Source organism: Ornithorhynchus anatinus, chromosome 4, assembly GCF_004115215.2.
Source record: "Ornithorhynchus anatinus isolate Pmale09 chromosome 4, mOrnAna1.pri.v4, whole genome shotgun sequence".
Lineage (NCBI taxonomy): Eukaryota > Metazoa > Chordata > Mammalia > Monotremata > Ornithorhynchidae > Ornithorhynchus > Ornithorhynchus anatinus.
The window spans coordinates 77,462,795-77,487,960 of NC_041731.1; the positions used below are offsets into that span (position 1 = coordinate 77,462,795).

Sequence of the window (25,166 nt, forward strand, 5' to 3'; positions counted from 1 at the left end):
CTGTGCACACATTAAGCCCTCAATAAAAATGATTGACTGATTGATTGGCACCGCCTCCTCAAAACCTTGGGAAGACTGTGGCGGCTGCCAATAATAATGTTGGTTCTGGTTAAGCGCTTACTATGTGCCATGCACTGTTCTAAGCACTGGGGTAGATACAAAGTAATCAGGTTGTCCCACATGGGGCTCACAGTCTTCATCCCCATTTTACAGATGAGACCCCTGAGGCAGAGAGAAGTTAAGTGACTTGCCCAAGGTCACACAGCTGACGAGTGGTGGAGTCAGGATTAGAACCCGCGACCTCTGACTCCCAAGCCCATGCTCTTACCGCTAAGCCACGCTGCTTCTTACGCGGTAGCAGTCAGTGTGGCCAACGGTTGAGACTGTGGACTGAAGAAGCCTGAAATTGTGCTTTTCTAGCCACAGAACCCCACGCATTTTTGTTTTTAATTTGTGTATCCATCCGTGCCTTTATGTTGTCTTAGACATATAAGGAGATACCAATCAATGGTATTTTTTGAGCTCTTTCTTTAATAATGTTGGTATTTGTTAAGCGCTTATTATGTGCCGAGCACTGTTCTAAGCGCTGGGGTAGACACAGGGGAATCAGGTTGTCCCACGTGGGGCTCACAGTCTTCATCCCCATTTTACAGATGAGGTAACTGAGGCACCGAGAAGTTAAGTGACTTGCCCAAAGTCACACAGCTGACAAGTGGTAGAGCCGGGGTTCGAACCCATGACCTCTGACTCCAAAGCCCGTGCTCTTTCCAGTGAGCCACGCTGCTTCTCTTTCTTTGTGCACAGCACTGTACTAAATGCTTGGGGGACTACAATACAAGAGAGATGGTTGACACAATCCCTGCCCTCAAGGAGCTTAAGTCTAACAGAATAAAACAAAACACTCTCAGTAGCCTCTCGATTATATTATTACATTATGATCCCTCTGAGGGAAAGGGCCAAAGCCTAAAACCCACCTGTGTATTCTTTCCCAGCACTTAATGCAGTGTTCTGCACATATTAACTGCTTAAAAAATGCTATTACACTACTTCTACTAATACTAGAAGCAGCGTGGCTCAGTGGAAAGAGCCTGGGCTTCGGAGTCATAGGTCATGGGTTCGACTCCCGGCTCTGCCGCTTGTCAGCTGTGTGACTGTGGGCAAGTCACTTCACTTCTCTGTGCCTCAGTTACCTCATCTGTAAAATGGGGATTAACTGTGAGCCTCACGAGGGACGACCCGATGACCCCGTATCTCCCCCAGCGCTTAGAACAGTGCTCTGCATATAATAAGTGCTTAACAAATACCAACATTATTATTACTGTATTGCATTACCCAAAACAGTTCTGAGCATATCTGGCACAGATGTTACTTACTAGTCGAGTAGTCCGTAGTGTCTGTCCTGTCCAGAGGTGCCCTAAATATTACCTGGACTTTCCATTATAGAAGCAATAAAAGGGTAAGACCGGGAATCCATCTGAATGAATCACACTTAATGAATAGACTGTAAATTGGCTCCTCCTGAATGATGGTCAATCCCGTGGCTTTCAGATTTCTGATGGAGTCTTAGTGTTTAGGGAAGCCAATTCTAGAAACTCTGATCCAGTTATCTTGTATCTACAGTTATTTGTTAAACACTTAGTGCTAGGCATTGTACTAAGCAGTGGGTGGATACGGGTTAATCAAGTTGGACCACAATCCGTATCCCACATGGGGCTCACAGTATTAAGCCCCCTTTGACAGACGAGGTAACTGAGGCACAGAGAAGTGAAGTGACTCGCCCAAGGTCACACAACCAAAGAGTGGCAGAGCCGAGATTAGGACCCAGGATCCTTCCGATTCACAGGCCCCTGCTCTACCCACTAGGCCACGCCGCTTCTCCTCTAGGCCCCACTTATAACTCTCTGAAATGCCCTTCGACCAAGAGCTTTAATCTAAAGAGAGTGGTCTCAAGCAATTTTAACCAAACAGGGATAAAACACTTTTCCTGCTTCCCCAAACTGAGTCCCCCTAAAGAGACAGGAGACGAAAGGGATTCAACTAGGACTATTTCCGTATTTCACGATGCACAGGTCATGTGCCTGACTTTCAGAGTTTTGCTCTGCTCTGCAAAGCCAAGAGTGACCTAGTGGGTTTCTGTTTTGGGAAAATGCAAGGAAGAAGCCCACAGACAACCCAGAAATAGCTCTTGCATTGGGGAGTTCCTTTTGTATTCCCTTGGAGCATGCTCTACCACAAAGGAATACTTGAGGGCTATTCAGATTTAGCTGCATTCCCGCTCAGTGTGCAGAATTACTCTTCCTCCTGACCAAAAAAGGAGGTAGCAGGGTGTTGGATCAGTAGCCAGTTTAGCTTCATCTTCACCAGTAAAAGTTACTCCCTCCTACTTAGATTGTGACGCCAGATGGGCCAGGGACTGTGTCTGACCTGATGTTTCTGGATCTACCCCAGTGCTTAGCACATAGTAAGTTCTTAACAAAAACCCACAATTACTATTATCATGATTCTTCTTCTTATTTTTGGGAAATCCTCTCTCTCCTCCCCACTTAGGTTGGTTGGAATCCTGCAGCAGGGAGGGAGAAACAAAGAAATAAGGGCCAAGTTTCCTGGAGCCTGAAGAATCCAGGCACAGTCAGCAAAATAATTTTCTAGGGGCAATTCTTTTGAGTCTACACAGGATGAGTTGCATGGGAAGCAGCGCGACTTAGTGGAAAGAGCACAGGTCTGGTTAACAGGGGACCCGGGTGCTAATCCTGGATCCTCCACTTATCTGCTGTGCGAGCTTAGGAAAATCACTTAACTTCTCTGTGTCTCAGCTGCCTCATCTGTAAAATGGGGATTAAGACTGTGAGCATCATGTGGGACTTGCACCGTGTCTGATTAGCTTGTTTCTATCCCAGTGTTTAGTACAGTGCCTGCCACATAGTAACCGCTTAACAAATACCATACAAAAAAAATGGGTCTGTCCTATGATGACAGGATGAACATACGTTGAGCTGTGCACTCTGCAATGGAGTGTTCTCATCCCAGTAATCTGCTCCTGGATTCTGCCCCAGGTTTTTTTTCTACCTCTCCTTCTCACTTCAATGAAGGGAAGGTCTATCATCTGTCAGAAGGGAAGTCTTTCTTAGTAGGGAGGACTCTGTCATCCAGGGAAGAAGCAGGGGACAAAGGGGAGAAGTCTTACCCTGCTATGTTATCTACAGGGTGGAAATGCAGGCCAATTAGAATAATAATAATAATGTTGGTATTTGTTAAGCGCTTACTATGTGCAGAGCACTGTTCTAAGCTCTGGGGTAGATATAGGGTCATCAGGTTGTCCCATGTGAGGCTAACAGCCTTCATCCCCATTTTACAGATTAGAAGACCCTCGCAGGGATGTAAACCTGTTTTACTATCTGTTTTCCACCGATTTACAATAGAGTAGCAACCCCAATCTCACTGTCTGGCTGGGAAGCAGTGTGGTCTAATGGAAAGAGCCTGGACCCGGGCATCAGTGAATCTGGACCCTATTCCCAGCTCCACCAGTTGCCTGTGTCACCTTGGGCAAGTCACTTAACTTCTCCGTGTCTCAGCTTCCTCAACTATATAAGGGGGATTCAAGACCTGTTCTCCCTCCTACTTAGACTGTGAACCCCATGAGGGACAGGGACTGTGTCCCACCTAACTTAAGAAGGCTGGAGGGCAGAATAAAGGCTTTAAAGACAAGAGGAAGTAGGATTTAAATAATTTAACATTGCAGGGAGCCCCAGACCAACCAGCCTGTCGGTGGCCTCTCTCTGATCTCCACCCAGTCCATGCCAGGTGCCATCTATTCTTTAGAGCCATGTGGCTGAGAACATTTCCTTAGTCCTGGAAAGCTGAGGGCCTCGTCATTGCTAATCTGGTCCTGCCATCTCATGCTGACTTTGGGGACCCCAGGGAAGTCGCTGGGGAGAGGGATTGTTCTTTTGGAACAATCACAGTCTCAATTCCCATTTTACAGATGAAGCAGCTGAGGCCCAGAGACGTGAAGTGACTTGTCCAAGGTCACACAGCAGACAAGTGGGGGAGCTGGGATTAGAACCCATGACCTTCTGACTCCCAGGCCTGTGCTCTAGCCATTATGCCATGCTGCTTCTCTATTATTACTCATTATTATTACTATTATTACTTTCCCTAGTGCTTAGTGCAGTGCTCTGCACAAAGTAAGCACTCAATAAATACGACTGAATGAATAACTTCCATTGATTATAATGGAAATTGAAGGTCACTCTCACAAAAGAGGAAATATATTTTTGCAAAGAACCTGGACACTGTTAAAGCCCCAAGGTGGAGTTTTTTCTTAGACAATGTTGCTTCCACTCTAGCTAGCATATTTCTCTTTTGCCATGTGCTGAGCCCTGTACTAAGCACTTGGGAGAGCACCATAGAGGTAAAAGTCAGTCAAGTGTATTCATTGAGAGCTTCCTGTGTGCAAAGCCCTGAACGAGTGCTTGGGAGAGTGCAATCTAACAGATGCATTCTCTGCCCACAACGAGCTCACAGTCTAGAGGGGGAGACAGAGATTAATAAAAATAAATACAAATACAGCTATATACATAAGTGTCTGGGAGGGGAGATGAATAAAGGGAGCAAGTCAGGATACAAGGATGCCCTTAAGACCTTACAATCTAATGGGGGAGATAAAGAATAAATATCAGTGAAGGTGAGACAGAGAACGGAAAGAATGGAATGCAGCGGAGCAAAATAGTAAAGTAAAGCAGTATTCAGCAAAGTCAGCAGGGTTCTGTCTCTCTTCCTGCCAACTCTCCATTAGAGGGTGTATCGTTTTTCCCAATCTGTTACCCAACAACTGGTTACCTCGCCAAAGGAGGCTGCCTGCAGGTAAGGAAGTGAGAGATGAACTAAATCTGTTTTCATGCCAACAAGCGCTTGCAAAGGAGACAGGGGAAATACAAACATGGTGATTTATTAGGTGAATCACTGCTAACGTTTGGGATAAATTTGGTTCTATTTTGCGCACACGGAGTTCCCACCCAGGGCTGAAACCTCAGTGCAGAATTGAGCTTCAAGGGTGCTATTTTTCCCCCTCAGAAGTTTCCATCATTCGGTGCCGGCTCTCGCCAATTAAAACTGCCTTCTCTGTGCTCGCTCTCACAACCATCCAATTATGATCTAGGAATGATGCCATTTCTGAGAATCTTTACCCAGCTATATGAAATGAGCAGGAAGCTAGAATTTGCTGGAACTTGGGAAAAAGCAATCACCCGGAGAGATCCACCACGTATCATTGACTAAAACTTAGTTTTTTTTAAAAAGAACCTATTAAAAACTTCCAACCTCAAACCTGCCTTCTCCTTCCTCAATAACTTTACCACCTTTATGAATCAAACACCATTTCTGAGAAATTGGTCCGTGTGTTTCAACTCTGCTGGCTTCTTTAAACTACTTTTGACAACTGCTGCTTTGACACTGCTACTTGAGAATTTTCCGGTTCCACTTGAATTTCTGGGCAACGATTTACAACGTGTTTTAGATTTCGAACAGTCAGCCATCTTAAACTGTCCTTTCTTTCACAAAGTGCCCCTAGCCTTCCTCTCTGCTAATGAAAGACGCTCAGACTTTTCCCTGAGAGACCCTCCTCATAAAAGATGGGCTTTTGGCCAATAGAAAACTCAGTCAGTTCCCAAGTGAGAAGCACACGGAGAAGCAGCATGGCACACTTGTCAGCTGTGGGACTGTGGGCAAGTCACTTAACTTCTCTGTGCCTCGGTTCCCTCATCTGTAAAATGGGGATTAACTGTGAGCCTCACATGGGACAACCTGATGACCCTGTATCTACCTCAGGATTTAGAACAGTGCTCTGCACATAGTAAGCACTTAACAAATACCAACATTATTATTATAGAACACGGGCCTGGGAGTCAGAAGGTCATGAGTTCTGATCCTGGCTCTGCCACTTGTCTGCTCTGTGGCCTTAGGCAAGTGACTTAACTTCTCTGTGCCCCAGTTACCTCATCTGTAAAATAGGGATTAAGACTGTGAACCCCAAGCACGACAGGGACTGTGTCCAACATGATTTGCTTGTATCCACCCCAGCGTTTAGTAGAGTACCTGACACATAATAAGCACAGTTAAGAAATACCACAGTTATTATTATTATTATTCATATTAACAGCCAGCATAGGTGAGTTTTGACTTGTAGCAGATGGCCTTCCCCTCGCTAGCCACTGCCCAAGCAAGGAATGGAATGGATAGGCCTCTGCCTGACTCTCCGTTCCATAGCCGAGACTGGTAGAGCTGGAAACTCTCCAGGTGCGATCCTGAGAGGGTTCAGTCGTCATAGAATATGCCATAATCCCAGGTCGATGTGGCATTTTTGTGTGCTTCTATTGCAAATGGGCAAGAGTTTGGATCACGCAACCAAAAGGCCAACTGATGCTCAAGGTACTAGCCAGAGAATGATGATCTGTCTAATTCAAGAAACCCCATTAGCAGTTCCACCTTCAAATTCAAAAAGCCTTCTGAGTCCAGAAAGGTTTCAAGCCATTCCCAATTCCCATGTTTACCCCAGGCTGATGGAATATTTTCTTGAGCTTTTTTTCAATTAATCAACGGTGCTGATTGAGCATCTACTGTACGCTGAGCGCTGTACTAAGCCCCTCAGAGAGTGCGATAAAGATAAAAGACACGATTCCTGCCCTCAAGACCTGACAATCTAATTGGGGAGACAATCGGGAAGGGACCATCGGTGGATATAGTGGGAAAAGGCCAGAGAAGAGCCCAGCATAACTCAAACCGCAAGGAAATAGTAGAATGTCCAGGTCATGAAACGTAAGAAGCAAAAGCCAACAGTCAGGCGGGCTTTCCTTCCATGGGAGGGCTACTCTAAGCAAAATATGGAGCTGGAGAACAGGGGATCGATTAATCCACTACGCCACTCTCCTTCTAGAATGTTATTTTTGGACCAAGCTAAGAGCAGCTAACCCAACTGACTTTTATGTGGTGCCCCAGAAAGGCGAGAAAAGGTAGATTGCACTGGACAGAGTGGGTTGCTTCAAACAGCTGAAAGTGCTGGCTAACCCGGCCAGGAAGGCAGAAGACTAATTTTTTTTTTTAAAAATTTCAATGGTACTTGTTAAGCATCTACGGTGTGCAGCTGCTGTACGAAGCGCTGGGGTAGATACAAGATAATCTGGTTGAACATAGTCCCTGTCCCACATAAAATCACAGATTTAATCCCAATTTCACAGATGAGATAACTGAGGCACTGAGCTCTTTAGTGATTTGCCCAAGGTCAAAGAGCGGGCAAGTGGTGGAGTCAGGATTAGAACCCAGATCCTCTGATTCCCGGGCCCTTGCTCTTTCCACTAGGCCATAGCGCTTGTCACCTCATAAATGCATGTGGAGGATGAGTGGAGGAGAAGGGCATTTCTGAAGCTCCGATCAAGGTTTGGTATTTAATCCCGAAGCGACCACTTTTCAACAGCCCGTGTGTGGATAATCCTTCTCCCCCTCCTCTGTCTCTTCTTCTTCCTCATCCACCTCCTTTTCCTCCCCTTTCTCCCTGCCCTCCTCCCTTGTGCTGCCTGGATTTTGGACTTCAACTATCTCTGGGGCTTCTACCAGAGAATGGACAGGAGAAGGAAAAGGCAGTGGAAACTCCAAACTGCCCATGTCTCTCCTCCTTCCCATCCAATAAAAAGAAGTTCGGTGGGGTTGAAATTCAAAATCCAAAAAAGCTCAGTTTCGGTCATGTGGATTTTCTTCATTCACATCCAGTCCTTTTCCTCTGTCAGCAAAGAGATCAGACACTCGGCTGTAGTTAGGAAAGGAGTCCATCTCTTTCAAGGAATCTTGGTTTTATCCTCGTCTAAAGGGCTATCCTTTCCTGAAAGCCAAAAGAATTTGCCACCAACAATCCCACAGTCTCAGAGTGTTATTGTGGGCAGGGAACATGTCTACCGACTCTTTTTTTTTTTTTTTTGGTGTTTCTTCACCGTATTTGTTAAACACTTACTATGCGTCAGGCACTGTTCTAAGAGCTGGAGTAGCCTCAAGTTAATCAGGCCAGATACAGTGCCTGTCCCCAATAGGGCTCACAATCTAAGTCTTGTACTCTCCCCAGTGCCTAGTACAGCGCTCTGCACACAGTTAAGCGCTCACCGAATATGACTGCTTGAAGCAAACTACATCTACCTGATGGTTCATCCCTGCTCTTGTGACGGAAGGACGAACTGCTTACTCTATAACCACTGGAAATTTGGGATCTGTCCTAAAAAGCAGTGGACGATTCCCATACGGTTCCCAAGGTCTACAGAGACATAAAGCTATTATCCTGCTCCTCCTGGGGAGATGACTCCGAATTACTAGAAATCATAATTATAATCAATGGTATTTACTGAGTGCTTACTGTGTGCAGAGCACTCTATTAGGCACTTGGGAGAGTAAAATACAACAGAGTGGGTAGACTCGCTCCCTGCCCATGAGGAATAGCAGTGTTCCCTAGTGGAAAGAGCACAGTCCTGGGAGTCAGGGGATATGAGTTCTAATCCCAGCTGTGCCCCGTGTCTGCTGCATGACCTTGGTAAAGTCACTTAACTTCTCTGTGCCTCAGTTACCTCATCTGTAAAATGGGGATCAAAACTATGAGCTCCGTGTGGGACGAGGACTGTGTCCAACCTAAATACCTTGTATCTGCCCCGGGGCTTAGAACAGTGCTTGGTATGTAGTAAGCGCTTAACAAATGCTACAATTATTATTATTAAGGATTTTATGGAGGAACTTGTAGTCTACAGGGGGAATTGTCCCCCTCTGTAATTGTCCAAGCCCTTTTTTGCTCTGCTTTTAAGGTTGGCCGTTAAACGCTATGAATTACACCTACCCACATGTGCATATCCAATCGCATATATAAACATCATAAAATATACAGATTCTTCAATAGAATAATGAAGGCATTTTTTGATTTCCAGGGAATGGTGGGAAATATTGAAAGCAACTAATCCAGCTCCGAGACAGACACCATTTAAGCCTTTGACTCTAAATAGAAGCCCTGCTAATCGCAGCAAAGCAGAGAGCTATTCCAGCTTTCTTTCTGGGGCCTCCAGGAAAGAATTTTGGAAGATAAACCATCCTATCTAATTGATTTTTCAGGCCTTGAATAAGAAGAGTGTCTTATTGACGCTTTCTGAAAATCAAAGACACCATTTGCAGTAGGAAGATAATATTTCATGGCTCAGGCTTTGTGGTTTTGGATTAGAGAAGAAAATTTAATTTACCAAAAGCCAAAAAATTTAGTTGAATCATTTTCTGGCTACGAGTCAAAATTCATCTTGACTTCTATGTTGCTACTTTCTATATAATTAGTGCTTTGTATAAAATGCTGCCAGTAAATGAATACAATCCAGAAGAAAATCTTCAGACTATTTTCTAAATACGGTTATGAATGTGCTTGAGTAGTTTAAAGAATGAACCCTGACAGATAATATTTTGGAAGTTATTTCTAACCACCCAGCGAAGAAATCAGATGAGCCAAGATCAACTAATAGGATTATTACAATAAGTTTAGGGGATTCGATTACAGCAACTCTGAACTCTCCGAATATCCACTTGCACTCACTTGTCATCTGACTCCAAAGTGCTTCTAAGAACCTGAAATAAAGCAGATATCCACCTGGCTAATTGTACACTACTATAGTCTGCTTAGGGTTGAGTGTATGTGCGTGGTGGGGAGACAAATTCCGAGTGTTCCCTGGCAAGGTAATGTCCTGACCGTGAATTTTGATAGTCTCTGTGAATGTTATACTAGCTAGACTGTACTGATCCTTACCCAGCTTTAATTTTGACATTCCCCATATATATATTTATATATATAAATGCTTTCCCTTTTACAAAAAAAAAATGGCCACAGCTGACTACTTTTCGGTATAATTTCCAGATGTCAGTGGGGAATGAAATACAGTAGTTGTTTCAATTGTGGACATTGTTGAGTAATACCTTCTTGGGTTTACTTGACTGCTACCTTCATTCTGCTTTTCCCCCCCTCTCCTCCCGCCCAATAGGAAGAAAGCCATGCAGTTTACAAGAAGAGAAACTGAGGCACGGTCTTTCTAGTCTTGTTGCCCATCAGGCTAGAAATTGAGCCAGTGTTCTACCTGTTGGTCCACATTTCTTGAGTGGAAATCTCATGCAAGAAGAAGAATTTCTCTCACGTCATGGAAAATGTTTTCTTTCTCAAGAGCATCCCAAATTCAAGTTAAATATGGATCATGACTGAGGACTCTGAGGATACCCTTTATTTTGACTGGTTCTTTGTGACATTCCAACTTTAGTGGTGTTTCGAAAAGGCTGAGATCAACTGAAATTCCGACAGTTAAGTCTCTGTGGTGTTCTCTGAGAGGGTCAAAGCAGATCATGTGTCACACTGACGAGGCATGCGTACGTCACTCAACCTAGATAATTCTGTTATTCTAATCCCATTTTTCAGATCCTGATTCCATAGAGCTCCAGCAGCCACCAGCCCTGCTTCCATCGTGCAGGGCACCGGCAGCCAATTTGGGAATAGAATCCAGCTTTCCCTGTTCCCAGCACAGTGCCTGCATATTCCCTTCTTGGAGGGGGGTTTTCTGTCTGTGGAGTTGGGCCTCTTTCAGCTGTCCACTTTGCTCTCGACTGGCCTTTTGCAGGGAAGGAGTTGAGGGCAAGGAAGGCACATCTGGCAGCGGGTCTAGGACAGGGGGTCACTGGTTGGCCAGAAACACTGGAGAGGGGACAACAGTGACACCTTCCCCCCCCCCCCCCAAAGGCTTAACAGGAGGTGGGAGACTAATCATTCTGTTCAGTAAGGTTTCTTCAGACCTTGATATTCTATTCGAGGCCCAGTGAAAAAGAGCACAGGCCTGGAAGTCAGAGGACGTGGGTTCTAATCCCAGCTCCGCCACATGGTTTAGGGTGACCTTGAGCAAGTCACTTTGCTTCTCTAAGCCTCAGTTACCTCATCTATAAAATGGGGATTAAGACTGTGAGTCCCATGTGGGACAGGGACTGTATCTGACCTGATTATCTTGTAGCTACCCAGCACTTAGACCAGTGTCTGGCACATAGCTCTTAAATACCACAATTATTAACATTATCATTATTATTATGCACCTACTGGATCCCGCTAGCTTGGTTCACACCTGAAGTCACATAATGGAAGGTGGCTCAGGGGATTTCAAAGAGATTTATTTAAATCCCACCACTGCTGTTGAATCTAGTTCACTGCTCAACTCTTGCTTGGTTTGGCACAAGTCGATCAGTCAATCAGACAATGGTATGTACTGAGTACTTACTATGTGCAGAGCACTGTACTAAGCACTTGGGCAAGAGTACAATATAGCCAAGTTGGTAGACATGTTCCCTGCCCACAATTAGCTTAGAGTCTAGGGGGAGCAAGGACAGCCACCTCTGGAACAGCAAGCAATACCATCTAGTGGGTAGGGCACAGGTCTGGGAGTCAAGAGGACCTGAGTTCTAATCCCCGTTCCACCGCCTGTCTGCTGCGTGACCTTGGGCAAGCCACTTCACTTCTCTACTTCAGTTACCCCATCTGTAAAATGGGGATAAAGACTGTGAGCCCTACGTGGGACATGGACTACGTCTAATCTAATTATCTTGTATCTACCCAAGCGCTTAGTGCTCAGTGCCCGGCATACAGTAAACACTTAACAAGTACCATAAAAAAACACAGCAGGAACAGTGAACAGTTGCATTAAAGCATTCTGGGGCTAGGAGTGGGTAAAAGTCAGCTGCAGGAAAGCCAGCCCCAGATCAGACATTTCCACAAAACCAGGAATTTGGAAAGGGGCTAGTCGGGGACTGTGGAGGCTAAACCTTGGCGTTCTTCAATCCTTCCGGCTTCCAATCCTGATGGAGATTGAGTGATACTGCTGGGGCTGGCTGGCTGGCCGGAGGCTCAGCCTTGGCTAATTCCACTGGCTCAAAAACCACCCCTGTTGCTCCCAGTATCTGCTCTGGTCCACATTACCCTCAGAAAGTTTAGTGCTCTCCCTGACTCGCTTCAGGAGACAGACCAATGCAACTCCTCCCAGATGAGCCAGAAGTCCCAAAGGGTGACGGTGACACCATTAAGAGAAGCGGCATGGCCTAGCGGATAGAGCACAGACCTGTGAGTCGTAAGGATCTGGCTTCTGATCCTGCCTTGCCACTTGTCTATGCGACCTTGGGCAAGTCGCTTCACTTCTCTGTGCCGTAGTTACCTCATCTGTAAAATGGGAAATAAGACTGCGAGCCCTAAGAGGGACTGGGACTGTGTCCAACCCAATTTGCTTGCATCCACCCCAGCGCTTAGAACAGTGCCTGGCACATAGTATGCACTTAATACCATAATTATTATCCTTATTGTTAGTATTAATCATCATCGCACCATGGGATCAGGCAGGCATTCCACAGACTACTTCACAGACCCCAGCGAATCAACTCTGAGATTCCAACAAAGCAGTTACTGAAACGCTGATGACGATAATTGGGATATTTGTACTAAGTGCCAAGCATGGTACTTAATCTCCATGACTGGATAGAATACAATCAACCCCTGCCTCCCATAGACTCTTAAGGGTTTTAATTCTCAATTTGCAGATGAAGGAATTGTTGAGGAGCAGTCTGTTTCACCTCGCTCCCATCAGCTCAAACTCAAATTTAGTCAATGTTAGACGACTCACGCTAACCGACTGGCCCCCATTTGTCTGTCTGAGCAATGAGTTGTTGATGTCAGTAGGTTGCCTTGGGGACCTGGACTACGCATCACCCACAAAGTTGCCACAGTGGTTAACCTTACGTGTTGGGAAGCCATAGCAAAGAGACCAAGAAATGAGCAGGCAAAGAGAAAACTGACCACCCAGTTTCCTCTTTGCCCTTCCAGATGATACAAGGCATACACTTGTTCACACTCTTCCTCTCCTTCCCCACCTCCCCCGCCCCTCCCTACATACACACATATTTATTCTGAGTGTTCAACCCAACCTAAGGGTAATTTCCATCCTTCTCCAGTCAACTTCACAAAGTGAAACCAACAATTTTGCCCGCCAGGACATTCTATTCAACACAGCATCCAAAACGATCATTTTCTGCTACTAAACCGCCCACCCTCCCCGCAACCTCCCCCCGCCCCACCAAACAACAGAAAAACAAATGCAATCTGAGAAGTTGAGTACTGGTTTAAAACCATTAACTAAATAGGGTGGATGAAAAAGTGAGGTAAATTTCATAATTTAAAGGAAATTACATGCTGATAATGTTTCTAGAGTAAACTAGCTCAATATGTATGGATTTTTTAATAAACATGCTTTGAAGATGTAATAACATGCTGGTGAATATACTGATTTATGGACATAGGACCACTTAACTAACTTTAAGAGTTTTTCTATCAATTTATTTTCTGAAACTTTCAGACTACACAAGCTCTCCATCATTTATTCAGGAGTTGTAATTAGTGTTTCCGACATACTTGGGTCATGTATTTTATGTGCTCCTCCCTGTGAGCATTGAGTGTGTAATTTGTATCTAGATGCATTATCCTCTATCAATTATTCAATCAGTGGTTAACATGAGGAAAAGAAGTTGCTACTTGTACTATGTGCAAACGTTTCTATGTTGACTATTTAAAAGGTTCTCCAACTAATACTGTTCAAAGAGGTCTTTCTTTTCCTTACATACTGTTCAAGTAAATTGTTCTTCCTAGGAGCTTCAGTTTATCACCTGGAAACTGGGGCAATCTGTATTTTAACAGTAAATTACAGTGCTAGTCCAAAAGGATAGCGCCACAGCTTCTAACTCTGGTCTGTCTTTTGACGTAGGCAGGGAATGTGTCTGTTTATTATTGTATTGAGCTCTCCCAAGAGCTTCGTATAGTGCTCTGCACACAGTAAGCGCTCAATAAATACGTTTGAATGAATGCACCTATCGTACGAGGAGTTTAAAGAAACTTTACCCATACGCATAGCCCCCGGTGCTTGGCCCAGCAGCACTAATGAACGTAGTCCTGAAAGAGTCAACAGCCCCTACTTCGAAGATGGCAGATGCTCTCACACTGTGATAAGCCTAACACAATATTGGGCAAAAAGTACACTTAGCATTGACAGTAAAGAGGAATCTAACTCCTTCTCTAAGGAGCTCAATACCCCCCGACTAGGCCCTCATTTCCTCCTCTCCCACTCCCTTCTGCATCACCCTTGCACTAGAATTCCTTCCCTTTATTCGCCCCTCCCTCAGCCCCACGGTTCTTACGCACATATCCGCAATTTATCTATATTAATTTCCGTCTCCCCCGCTAGACTGTAAGATCACTGTGGGCAGGGAACAAACCTACCAACTCTATTACATTGTACTCTCAAGCATCTAGTACAGTGCCCTGCACACAGTGAGCACTCCTTAGATCCGACTGATTCTCACGGTTGGCAGAGAGAGACCGCAGCAACCCAGGAGCCAGAAAAGCAAAAAGAAAAGGATGTCTCGAGGAAAAATACTTTTTGCCCCCTCCCATCCATCATCTCTCCCACCGCCCAGCTAGAAACATTCTCCCGGAGCCTGGGGCTGTGAGGAGGACGGAGGAGAAATGGCAATGGGCGGAGAGGGGAGGCAGGGGGGCAATAAGGGGAAGCAGGGAGGTAGGCAGGCAGGGAGGGAGAGAGAGGCAGGTAGGTAGGTAGATAAGTAGGAAGGAAGAGTGGTAGGAAGATAGGGAGGCAGAGAAGGAGATAGGTAGGGAGGGAAGGAGGCAAAGAGCTAAGTAGGTAGGGAGAGGGGCAGGAGAGGAAGGGAGAAACAGCGTGGCTCAGTGGAAAGAGACCGGGCTTTGGAGTCAGAGGTCACGGGTTCGAATCCCGGCTCGGCCACTTGTCAGCTGTGTGACTTTGGGCGAGTCACTCAACTTCTCGGTGCCTCAGTTCCCTCATCTGTAAAATGGGGATCAAGACTGTGAGCCCCGCGTGGGACAACCTGATTCCCCTGTGTCTACCCCAGCGCTTAGCACATAGTAAGCGCTTAACAAATACCAACATAAAAAAAAAAAAGGGAGGGCGGCTGGATGGGAGGTAGATAGGGAGCAAGTAGGCAGGGCGGTAGAGAGGTAGAGGCAGGGAGTCAGGGAGACAGAGAAGGCAATAGGGAGGGAGGCAAGGGGAAGTAAGTAGGTAACGGAGGGAAGTGTGAGAGGGAGGGAGGAAGGAGGGTAGGAGGCAGGTAGGCAGGAAGGTATGGAGCTAGGGAGGCAGGGTGAGAGGTAGGTAGGGAAGCAGGCAGGGAGGTATGGAGATAGGGAGGCAGGGTGAGAAATAGGGAGGGAAGCAAGCAGGGAGGGAAGCAGGGAAGCGGGGAGGGAGGGAAGCAGGGAGGGAAGCAGGGAGGGAAGCAGGGATGGAGTTAGGAAGGCAGGGTGAGAAGTAGGTAGGGAAGCAGCTAGGCAGGGAGGGAAGCAGGCAGGTAGGCAGGTATGGAGTTAGGAAGGCAGGGTGAGAAGTAGGTAGGGAAGCAGCTAGGCAGGGAGGGAAGCAGGCGGGGAGGAATGGAGTCAGGGAGGTAGGGTGAGAGGTAGTTAGCGAAGCAGGTGAGCAGGGAGGTTAGCGGGCAGGGAGGCAAAGAAGAGGCAGGTAGGCAGGGAGACGGGTCGGGAAGCAGGGCCTGGGCGAGCCCGTCCGGGCCCGCCGCTTACCAGGAGCGTGCAGCACAGGGAGGCGCGCAGTGCCATCTCCGGGGTGCGGGGTGCGGGGTGCGGGGGCAGGACGGACGGACGGACGGGCGGGCGGGCGGGCGGAGGGCGAGCGGTCCCGCGTCCGGGCGTCGGCGGCTGGCACGGGCCCCGGGGGCGCCGAGGGAGGCGCGTTATATAGCGGGCCCGCCCGCACCGCCCGCACCGACAGGAAGTATGGGCTCCCAGGGGGGCGAGCCGCTCCTGCCCCGACTAGACCGTAAGCCCGGCCAACGGCAGGGACCGTCTCTATCTGTTGCCGACTTGTTCATTCCAAGCGCTTAGTACAGTGCTCTGCACCTAGGAAGCGCTCAATACATACTATTGGATGGATGAATGAATGAATGAATGAATGAATCCTGCCCGAACTTGGTGGCCGCTCCTTTCGGAACCCGCCGGCACCCGGGCCTCCCTTAACCCTTGCCGGGAGGGGACAGATGGGGGAGGGGACAGGGGACAGATAGATGGGGGGCAGGGGTGGGGGGAAAGGAAGGAGCGGGGAGGGAGGGGGCGAAGGGAGCGTCTGCTCCGGAAAAGCCAAGGGCTGCTTGTCTGGAACTGCTGCCTTTAGGGGATGGGGGTCCCCGGGGGCGGGCTTTCTCTGTCCCCCCATCCCGTCTCCCTCCTCTGTCTCTCCGTCTCTCTCTCCCCTCTGGTTCTCTCTCGCCTCTATCTCTGCGTGGCTCTCTCCTCTCTCTCTGTCTCTCTCTTCTTTCTCTCTGCTCTCTATCTCCCATTCTGCCTCTCTCTGTCTCCTCTCAATCTTTCTCTGTCTCTCCTCTCTCTGTCTCTCTCTCTCCTCTCTGTCTTTCTCTGTCTCTCCTCTCTGGCTCTGTCTCTCTCCTGTCTCTGCCTCTCTGTCTTTCTCGGTTTCTGTCTCTCTCCTTTGCCTCTTTCCTCTTTCTCTGTCTCTCTCCTCTCTTTATGTCTCTCTCTGTTTGTCTCTGCCTCTCTCTCTCCTGCCTGTCTCTCTCTCTCTCGCTCTGTTTTTATCTCTGTCTCTCTCCTCTCTTATGTCTCTCTCTGTTTCTGCCTCTCTCTTTCTCTCCTGTCTGTCTGTCTCTCTTCTGTCTCTCTCCTCTCTCTGTTTGTCTTTGTCTCTGTCCCTCTCCTCTGTCTCTCTCTCTGTTTCTGTCTCTGTCGCTCCTTTCTCTCTTTCTGTTTCTGTCTCTCTCCTGTTTCTCTGTCTCTCTCTCCTCTGTCTGTCTCTCCTCTCTCTGTATCCTCTATCTCTCTCTGTCCCTCTGTCTCCTTCACTCCCTGTCTCTCTCCTCTGTCTCTCTCTGTCCCTTCTCTCTCTGTATCTCTCTCTTCTCTGTCTCTCCCCCCCTCTGTCCCATTCAATGTCTCTCTGTTTCTCACTCTGTCTCCTCTGTCTCATTCATTCACTCTGTCATATCGATTGAGCCCTTACTATGTGCAGAGCACTGTACTAAGCTCTTGGGAGAGCACATGTCATACAAACACATCTTGCCGAGGCCTCCCGCACAGTCTGGGCCGTCTCTGGGTGCCGGGGCTATCGGGCCCGGCGAGGCCGCTATAGGTGACCCCTGGCAGACGCCGCTCCCGACCGCTTGGTCTGTTCCCCAGGGAAAGGGCCAAAGGCTCACATTCCCATCCGGAATCCCATCCGATCAATTCAATCGATCAATCAATAGTATTTATAGAGCCCTTACTGTGTGCAAGGCACTGTACTACGCGCTTGGGAGAGTACAGTACCACAGAGTTGGGAGACTTTAGACAGTAAGCTCGTTGTGGGCAGGGAATATGTCTGTTTTACTGTTGTATTGTACCCTCTCAAGCCCTTAGTAATAATAATAATGATGATGACGGTATTTGTTAAGCACTGTTCTAAGCGCTGGGGTAGGTCTAAACTAATCAGGGGTCGGACACAAAACAGTGCTCTGCACACAGTAAGCACTCAATTGGTCGACTGATCAAGACACATTCCCTCCCCACATTGGGCTGACAGGCTGCTCGCCCAAAGCTGCTCCCTTTCAATCCATCGATTGTCTTTATTTAGTACTTAGTCTGTTCAGAGCACTGAATTAAGCACTTGGAAGAGCAGTGTTAGGAGACTCCATCACTACTCCATCACTGTTTTCACTGAGTTTACAGTCTAGGTGGGGAGAATAAACTATAGGTAGAGAAGTAGAAAGGTATGGGTGTAAATAATTGGAGGTGGGGGAGAATAATGATGTCGGTATTTGTTAAGCGCTTACTATGTGCAGAGCACTGTTCTAAGCGCTGGGGTAGATATAGGATAATCAGGTTGTCCCACGTGAGGCTCACAGTTAATCCCCATTTTACAGATGAGGTAACTGAGGCACAGAGAAGCCGAGTGACTTGCCCACGGTCACACAGCAGACAAGTGGCAGAGCCGGGAGTCGAACCCATGACCTCTGCCTCTGAAGCCCAGGCTCTTAGGTGATGAGGAAGTAGTGGAATTTCAGCAGGAGGGAGGACAGAGTGGACAGGGGAATGACTAATCAGAGAAGGCTTCCCGGAGGAGATGTGATTTCAGAAAGATGGGGAGAGGGGCGGTCTGCTAGATGTGAAGGGAAAGGGAGTTCCGAGCAGGAGAGAAGGTACGAACGAGAGGAGTAAGTACAGACTGAGAAGAGAGGAGGACACAGAACAGAGCATGGATGTATTCCATGGTAGAGTCAGGGAGTGTGAGACAGAGGAAAAGCCAGCAAAAGAGACTGAGAACGAGCAGCCGTGGAGGTAAGAGGAGAGCCGGGAGAGGACAGCCTCCGCAAAAGAATCAACTTGGCCTAGTGGAAAGAAGACGGGCCTGGGAGTCAGAAGATCGTGGGTTCTAATCCCAGCTCTGCCATTTCTCTGCCGTGTGACCTGGGGCAAGTCACTTCACTTCTCTGGGCCTTAATTCCCTCATCTGTAAAATGGGGATTAAGACTATGAGCCCTATGTGGGACAGGGTTGGTGTCCAAGCTATCTTAAATCTACCCCAGGACTTAGTGCCTGGCACATATAAGTAAGAGCTTAACAAATGCCACAATTATTATTAAAACCAAGGTTTGACAGTGTTTTCTGGTGTCAAAGGCAACCAAGAGGTGGAGGAGGATTGAACAAAGTACAGTATATGAGAAATGGCAAGGAGGAGGTCAGTGGTGACCTTGGAGTTAATAATAATGTTGGTATTTGTTAAGCGCTTACTATGTGCCGAGCACTGTTCTAAGCGCTGGGGTTCACATTCCGCGTACGGAAACATCCTGGAGGAGAAAGTCTTTGAACTTTTGGGATAGTAAGTAAGCATGGAGTTTGAGCCAGGGAGTTGAACTCCTCCATTCCAGGCCTTAACGCTGCATCCATGAATTCACCAAAACTGGTTCAAAGGGACCATATTGAAAGTTGAAGGGGTAATGGGGGCCCTCAGGGGCTAAGGCATCATTCAGAGGGACCGTTCAATTGTGAGCTGCTCCCTAGGCTCGGAGTACCAGCGCAGGGAGTGCAAACTGGGCCTCACCCAAAAAGACAGGGAAATCTATTCATCTGAAAACTCAAGTCCATTTCCTAAATGCAAGAAGCTTTCATCTTACCACCACCTAAGCTACAGTCAATAGCCTCCGGGACATTTGGGAATTGACACCTTATTCCAGCTTTATGGTAAGCCATCGGATGGGACTTAATGACATTGGGTTCGTGAGGTACGTAAGAGGTACGCAACTCTGCCCTCGCCCTCCAGCGTGGATGTTCATTGTGTTTTGTGTTGGATAGTTTGGTCTCAAGCTGCTCTTGTCTAGCGCAGATACAGCTTGAAAAGTCTTTATCCACAGCACCAAATTTCACATCTTTAATTGATTTGTATTAATATCTGTCTCCACCTCTAGACGGTAAGCTCGCTGTGGGCAGGGAACGTAGCTACTAACTCTGTTGTATCGTATTCTCCCGAGCACTCAATATCGTGCACTGCCCACAGTAAGTGCTCAATTAATACCACTGATTGATTGATCCTTGGGTGTTTTTTGTTTAAATATCTCTCCCTCCACTTCGCTGCTGACTTCCGTGGCTTCACAGGAATCTTGGAGAAGAGCCATAGTCTCTCGGAGCAAGTCGTGGGGGATCGGGGGAACCTCTGCTTCTTTCCCCTTCCATGCCAGGGGCTGGGAGGAGGCCAGCAATAGTTACATTAGTAGCCGTACTTATGAGAATCAGCGTGGCCTCGTGGATGACGCACGAACCTGGGAGTCAAAAGGACCTGGGTTCTAATCCTTGGCTCTGCCACTTGTCTGTTGTGTGATCTTGAGCAAGTCACTTCACTTCTCTGTGCCTCAGTTACCTCATCTGTAAAATGGGGATGGAAACTGTGAGCCCCATGTGGAACAGGGACTGTGTCCAACCCGATTTGCTTCTATCCATCCCAGCACTTAGTACAGTTTCTGGCATAGAGTAAGTGCTTCACAGATACCAGTTTTATCATTAGTAGCAAAAGCCAACTCCACACAGCTGGCCCGAACAGACCTCTAGACCTAGACCAGAACTGCTTCATCTTGCAATTTTTTTTAACGGTATCTTTTAAATGCTTACTCTGTGCCAGGCACGGTACTGAGCACTGGGGTAAATACAAGCTTATCACAGTCCAGCCCATGTGGAGCTCATAGTCTTAATCCCTTTTTCACAGATGAGGTAAATGAGGCACAGAGAGTTAAGCGATTTGCCCAAGGTCAGTGGCAGAACGGATTAGAATCCAGGTCCTCTGACTCCCAGGCCCGTGCTTTATCCACTAGACCACGTGCTTCCCACTTATTCATTCAATCGTATTTATTGAGCACTTACTGTGTGCAGAGCACTGTACTAAGAGCTTGGGAGAGTACAATATAAGAACAGACACATTCCCACCTATAACGAGCTCACAATCTAGTTCTTCTCATGGTTTTGCCTCAGTATTGTCCCCAGAGCAACGGGTGGGAGGTCTCTCTCTCTCTTTATCACTTTCTGTCTCTCTCCCTCTTTCTTGTGTACCCTTCCTCATCTGGCTCCTGGTCACCTTTCTGGGCTTTCCCCCATTTTCTCCTCTTGCCTCCTCTGGCCTGAGTTGATGGGGATTTCACAAAGGAAAGAGATTATTGCTCTAGGGATGGGGAGATGTGTGCAGAATGACATTTTGAGAAAAATAATCCGGGCAGCAGAATCAAGTAAGGACTGGGCAGGGGAGGCTGGGAGATGTTTCACCCCTTTCTCTATCTGCTGTGTTGCTGGCTTTAAGGGATAAACAAGTCTTAGGAAGCTGGTGATTTTCAAGAGTTGGTTACTCTGATTGATTATCGATCTGTTAAATTTGTCCGATCTTTTTAGGTCACTCGTTGATGGGGCAGTGCACGCTGAAAAGAAGAGAACTGAACTATACCTTTTATGTGCTGCGATTTCAACACTGGTGTTATTTTATGTCAATATAATTGCTCTTTATAACATCAATACCTTAGCATGGCTATGCTCATCTATAATTGAGTACTCAGTTCTGGGTAACTTTGGTAAAAATACGGCACCCGGACTAGGTTCAAGATTCCATCACACCATTGAGAAGCAGTGTTGACTAGTGGAAAGAGCACAGGACTGAGAGTCAGAGGACCTGGGTTCTAATCCCACTTCTGCCAAATGCTTGCTGAGTGACCTTGGGCAGGTCACTTAACTTCTCTGTGCCTCACTTACTTCACCTGTACAATGGGAATTACGACCGTGAGCCCATGCAGGACAAGCACTGTGTCTGATCTGACTAACTTGAATCTACCCCAAGGCTTAGTAAGCCTGACACATAGTAAGCACTTAACAAGTACCATTAAAAAAAAAATTTTGAATACTGTTGCTATGGAAAAATTGTTTCTGCTTGTAATGAAGTAGAAGCAGCGTGGCTCAGTGGAAAGAGCACGGGCTTGGGAGTCAGCGGTCATGGGTTCGAATCCCGGCTCTGCCGCTTGTCAGCTGTGTGACTGTGGGCAAGTCACTTCACTTCTCTGGGCCTCAGTTACCTCATCTGTAAAATGGGGATTAAGACTGTGAGCCTCACGTGGGACAATCTGATTACCCTGTATACCCCAGCGCTTAGAACAGTGCCCTGCACATAGTAAGCGCTTAACAAATACCAACATTTTTAATGCAATTTTCAGGAACCAATTGTGAAATAAACATAAGGACTTTCTTTAGCATTCATTCAATCGCATTTATTGAGCTCTTACTGTGTGCAGAGTACCGTACTAAGCGCTTGGGAAGTACAATTCAGCAACAAATAGAGATGATCCCAACCCAACGGGCTCACAGTCTAGCACATAATCTGCTGTGTTAAATAGGTGTTTCCTCTCTACAATGATCTCCACCTCCCAGATCAGGTCAGCAGGGACCAGCAGGCACCACGTCTACCAACTCTGTTAGGTTATTATAGTATACTCCCCCCAACTGCTTAGTACGCTGTACTATACACAGTAAGCGCCAACACTTGTCTGCTGTGTGACCTTGCGCAAGTCACTTCACTGGGACTCAGTTTCCTCAACTTTAAAATGGGGATTCGATACCTGTTCTCCCTCCTGTTTAGAGAGTGGGAGCCCCACGTGGGACAGGGCCTCTTTCTGACCTGATTATCATGTAGCTGCTTCAGCACTTAGAACAGTGCTAGGCACAGAGTAAGCACTTGATAAATACCATAGTCATTATTGTTATTATTATTAGGGCAGGGCCTCCAACATCTCTTTGCTCTTCCTGCCGGCTCCTGTGCTCGGACTTTCGCGCAAATCCTAGGAATAAAGGACCCCTCCTCTCTTTTTATGCGTTAGCGGTGGGGGAAGGGAGGGGAAGAGAGGGAGGCTAACCTTCTCACTGTGCCACAAACTCACCTATCCTGCTGCCAACCCCTAGTCTATGCCCCGCCTCTGGCCTGGAATTCCCTCCCTCCTCAAATCCAACAGACAATTACCCCCTTCAAAGCCTTACTGAAGACACATTTCTTCCAAGAGGGCTTCCCAGATTAAGCCCCACATTTCCTCAACTCCCACTCCCTCCTGCATCGCCCTGACTTGCTCCCTTTGCTCATCCCCCCTCCCAGCCCCACGGCATTTATGTACATATCTGTAATTTTATTTATTTCTGTGGCCGTCTGTCTCCCCCTGTCTAGACAGTAAGCTCACTGTGGGTGGGGAATGGTACCGTTTATTGTTGTATTATATTTTCCCCAAGCGCTTGGTACGGTGCTCTGCACATAATAAACGCTCAATAATACAAATGAATGAATTGAATCAATGAATGAATGTAGCCATAGAGGTTTTAGCTCATCTCCGTGGTCAGGGAATACGCCTTCCCTGCAAAAGCGAGACCTGGGCTGGCGCCATGTTGTAGCCCACAAATGGGACATTTTTCCAGCTCAGACACGACTCCTCCCAGGCCAGAGAACTCCAGGAGGCCAGGAACACGTCTGCCCCGGCCCCAAGAGAGCTTGGGATTCTTCACAGCAGATGCCCCTGACTGTGCCAATCTCTGACAGTTTGGCATAGCACTCAGTTGCTTGGGGAGAACTGGCACTTTATTCAGACAAGAGCTATTAAGGGGATGAGCTCAGTTACATCACAGAACAGAATTAGTCCTGCCCATCTTAGCCAATGAAAATGCAGCACAAGTTTATCCACACTCACCCAAATTTTCCTTTCATGGCAACTAATTCTGGTGCAACTCATTTGCCAGGGACTTGTTTGCGAGAGTCTTTCCTCATGGGAAACTCGGGGACTGGGGCTGAAGGGCTGTAACAATGGGGAATCGGAAGCAGCGTGGCTCAGTGGAAAGAGCCCGGGCTTGGGAGTCAGAGATCATGGGTTCGAATCCCAGATCTGCCACTTAGCTGTGTGACTGTGGGCAAGTGACTTAACTTCTCTGTGCCTCAGTTACCTCATCTGTAAAGTGGGGATTAACTGTGAGCCTCGTGTGGGACAACCTGATTACCCTGTAGCCCAGTGCTTAGAACAGTGCTCTGCACATAGTAAGCGCTTAAATACCAACATTAATAAAAATAATAAATAATGTTGGTATTTGTTAAGCGCTTACTATGCGCCGAGCACTGTTCTAAGCGCTGGGGTAGACACAGGGGAATCAGGATGTCCCACGTGGGGCTCACAGTCTTCATCCCCATTTTACAGATGAGGCAACTGAGGCACCGAGAAGTTAAGTGACTTGCCCACAGTCACACAGCTGACAGGTGGCAAAGCCGGGATTCAAACTCATGACCTCTGACTCCAAAGCCCAGGCTCTTTCCACTGAGCCATGCTGATATTATCTGTTAAGCACTTACTCTGTGCCAAACACTGTTCAAAGCACTGGGGTAGATACTAGGTAATCCAGTTGGACACAGTCATTCATTCATTCATTCATTCAATAGTATTTATTGAGCGCTTACTATGTGCAGAGCACTGTACTAAGCGCTTGGGATGAACAAGTCGGCAACAGATAGAGACGGTCCCTGCCGTTTGACGGGCTTACACAGTCCCTGTCCCACAAAGGGCTCACAGTCTTAATCATTTTCCAGATGAAGGAACTGAGGCCCAGAGAAGTAAAGTGACTTGCCCAACGTCACACAGTGGACAAGTGGCAGAGCCAGCTTTAGAACCCAGGTCCTTCTGACTCCTAGATCCGCGTTCTATCCACTGGGCAATGCTGCTTCTCGATCATCAGTTCCACGATCATCTGAAGACGAGAAGTAGCCATGCAGAGGCCGGTGTTGTGTGGGAGCCTTTCACGTGTATTTGCTGGTCAGTGTTTGTCCCCAGGGACCAAGAGACTCTTCCTCTTACCCCAAAACGTGGAATTCCACAACCCTGGACAGATAGCCACCGACTAACTTGCCCAGGAGTAGTGACTGTTCATACCAGGGGGAGAAGGAAGAGCACGGATTTATTTCAGTCCAGTAATAATCACTTTGATATTGCTAAGCACTATGTACGAAACACCCTTCTAAGCACTGGGGTAACTACAGTGCAATCAAATTGGACACAGTCTATGTCCCACATGGGGCTCACAGTCTAAGGGGGAGGGAGAACAGGTATTGAATCCCCACTTTACAGATGGGGAAAACTGAGACACAGAGCAATCATATTTATTGAGCTCTTACTCTGTGCAGAGCACTAATTGGGAGGGTACGATACAACAGAATTAGCAGACATGTTCTCTGCCCTTAAATGAGTTAGGAGGGGAGATAGATATTATTACAAATAACATATAATTTAAAGATATGTACATAAATGCTGTGGGGTTGGCAGTGGGGCAAATATCAAGGTCATGGATTCTAATCCCAGCTCTACCACTTGTCTGCTGCTTCTGCTGTGTGGCCTCACTTAACTTCCCTGTACCTCAGTTACCTCATCTGTAAAATGGGGATAAAGACCGTGATCCCCATGTGGGACAGGGACTGTGTCCAACCTGATTTGCTTGTATCCACCCCAGCGCTTAC

At 47.2% G+C, this 25,166-nt stretch overlaps 1 protein-coding gene across 2 annotated transcripts in view; it reads right to left on the reverse strand.

The window, feature by feature from the left end:
- The window catches only part of TNFRSF11B (TNF receptor superfamily member 11b), a 70,545-nt gene that overhangs the window by 23,991 nt on the left and 21,388 nt on the right, over positions 1–25,166 (reverse strand). The window contains exon 1 of one of the 2 annotated variants that reach the window (XM_029063874.2): positions 15,686–15,760. The exons of the other annotated variant lie outside the window; for it this stretch is intronic. Coding sequence (XP_028919707.1) covers positions 15,686–15,721 — 36 coding nt within the window. The 5' untranslated portion in view covers positions 15,722–15,760. Of the gene's footprint in view, positions 1–15,685; positions 15,761–25,166 lie in introns of those variants that run through there. 2 annotated transcript variants of the gene reach the window in all.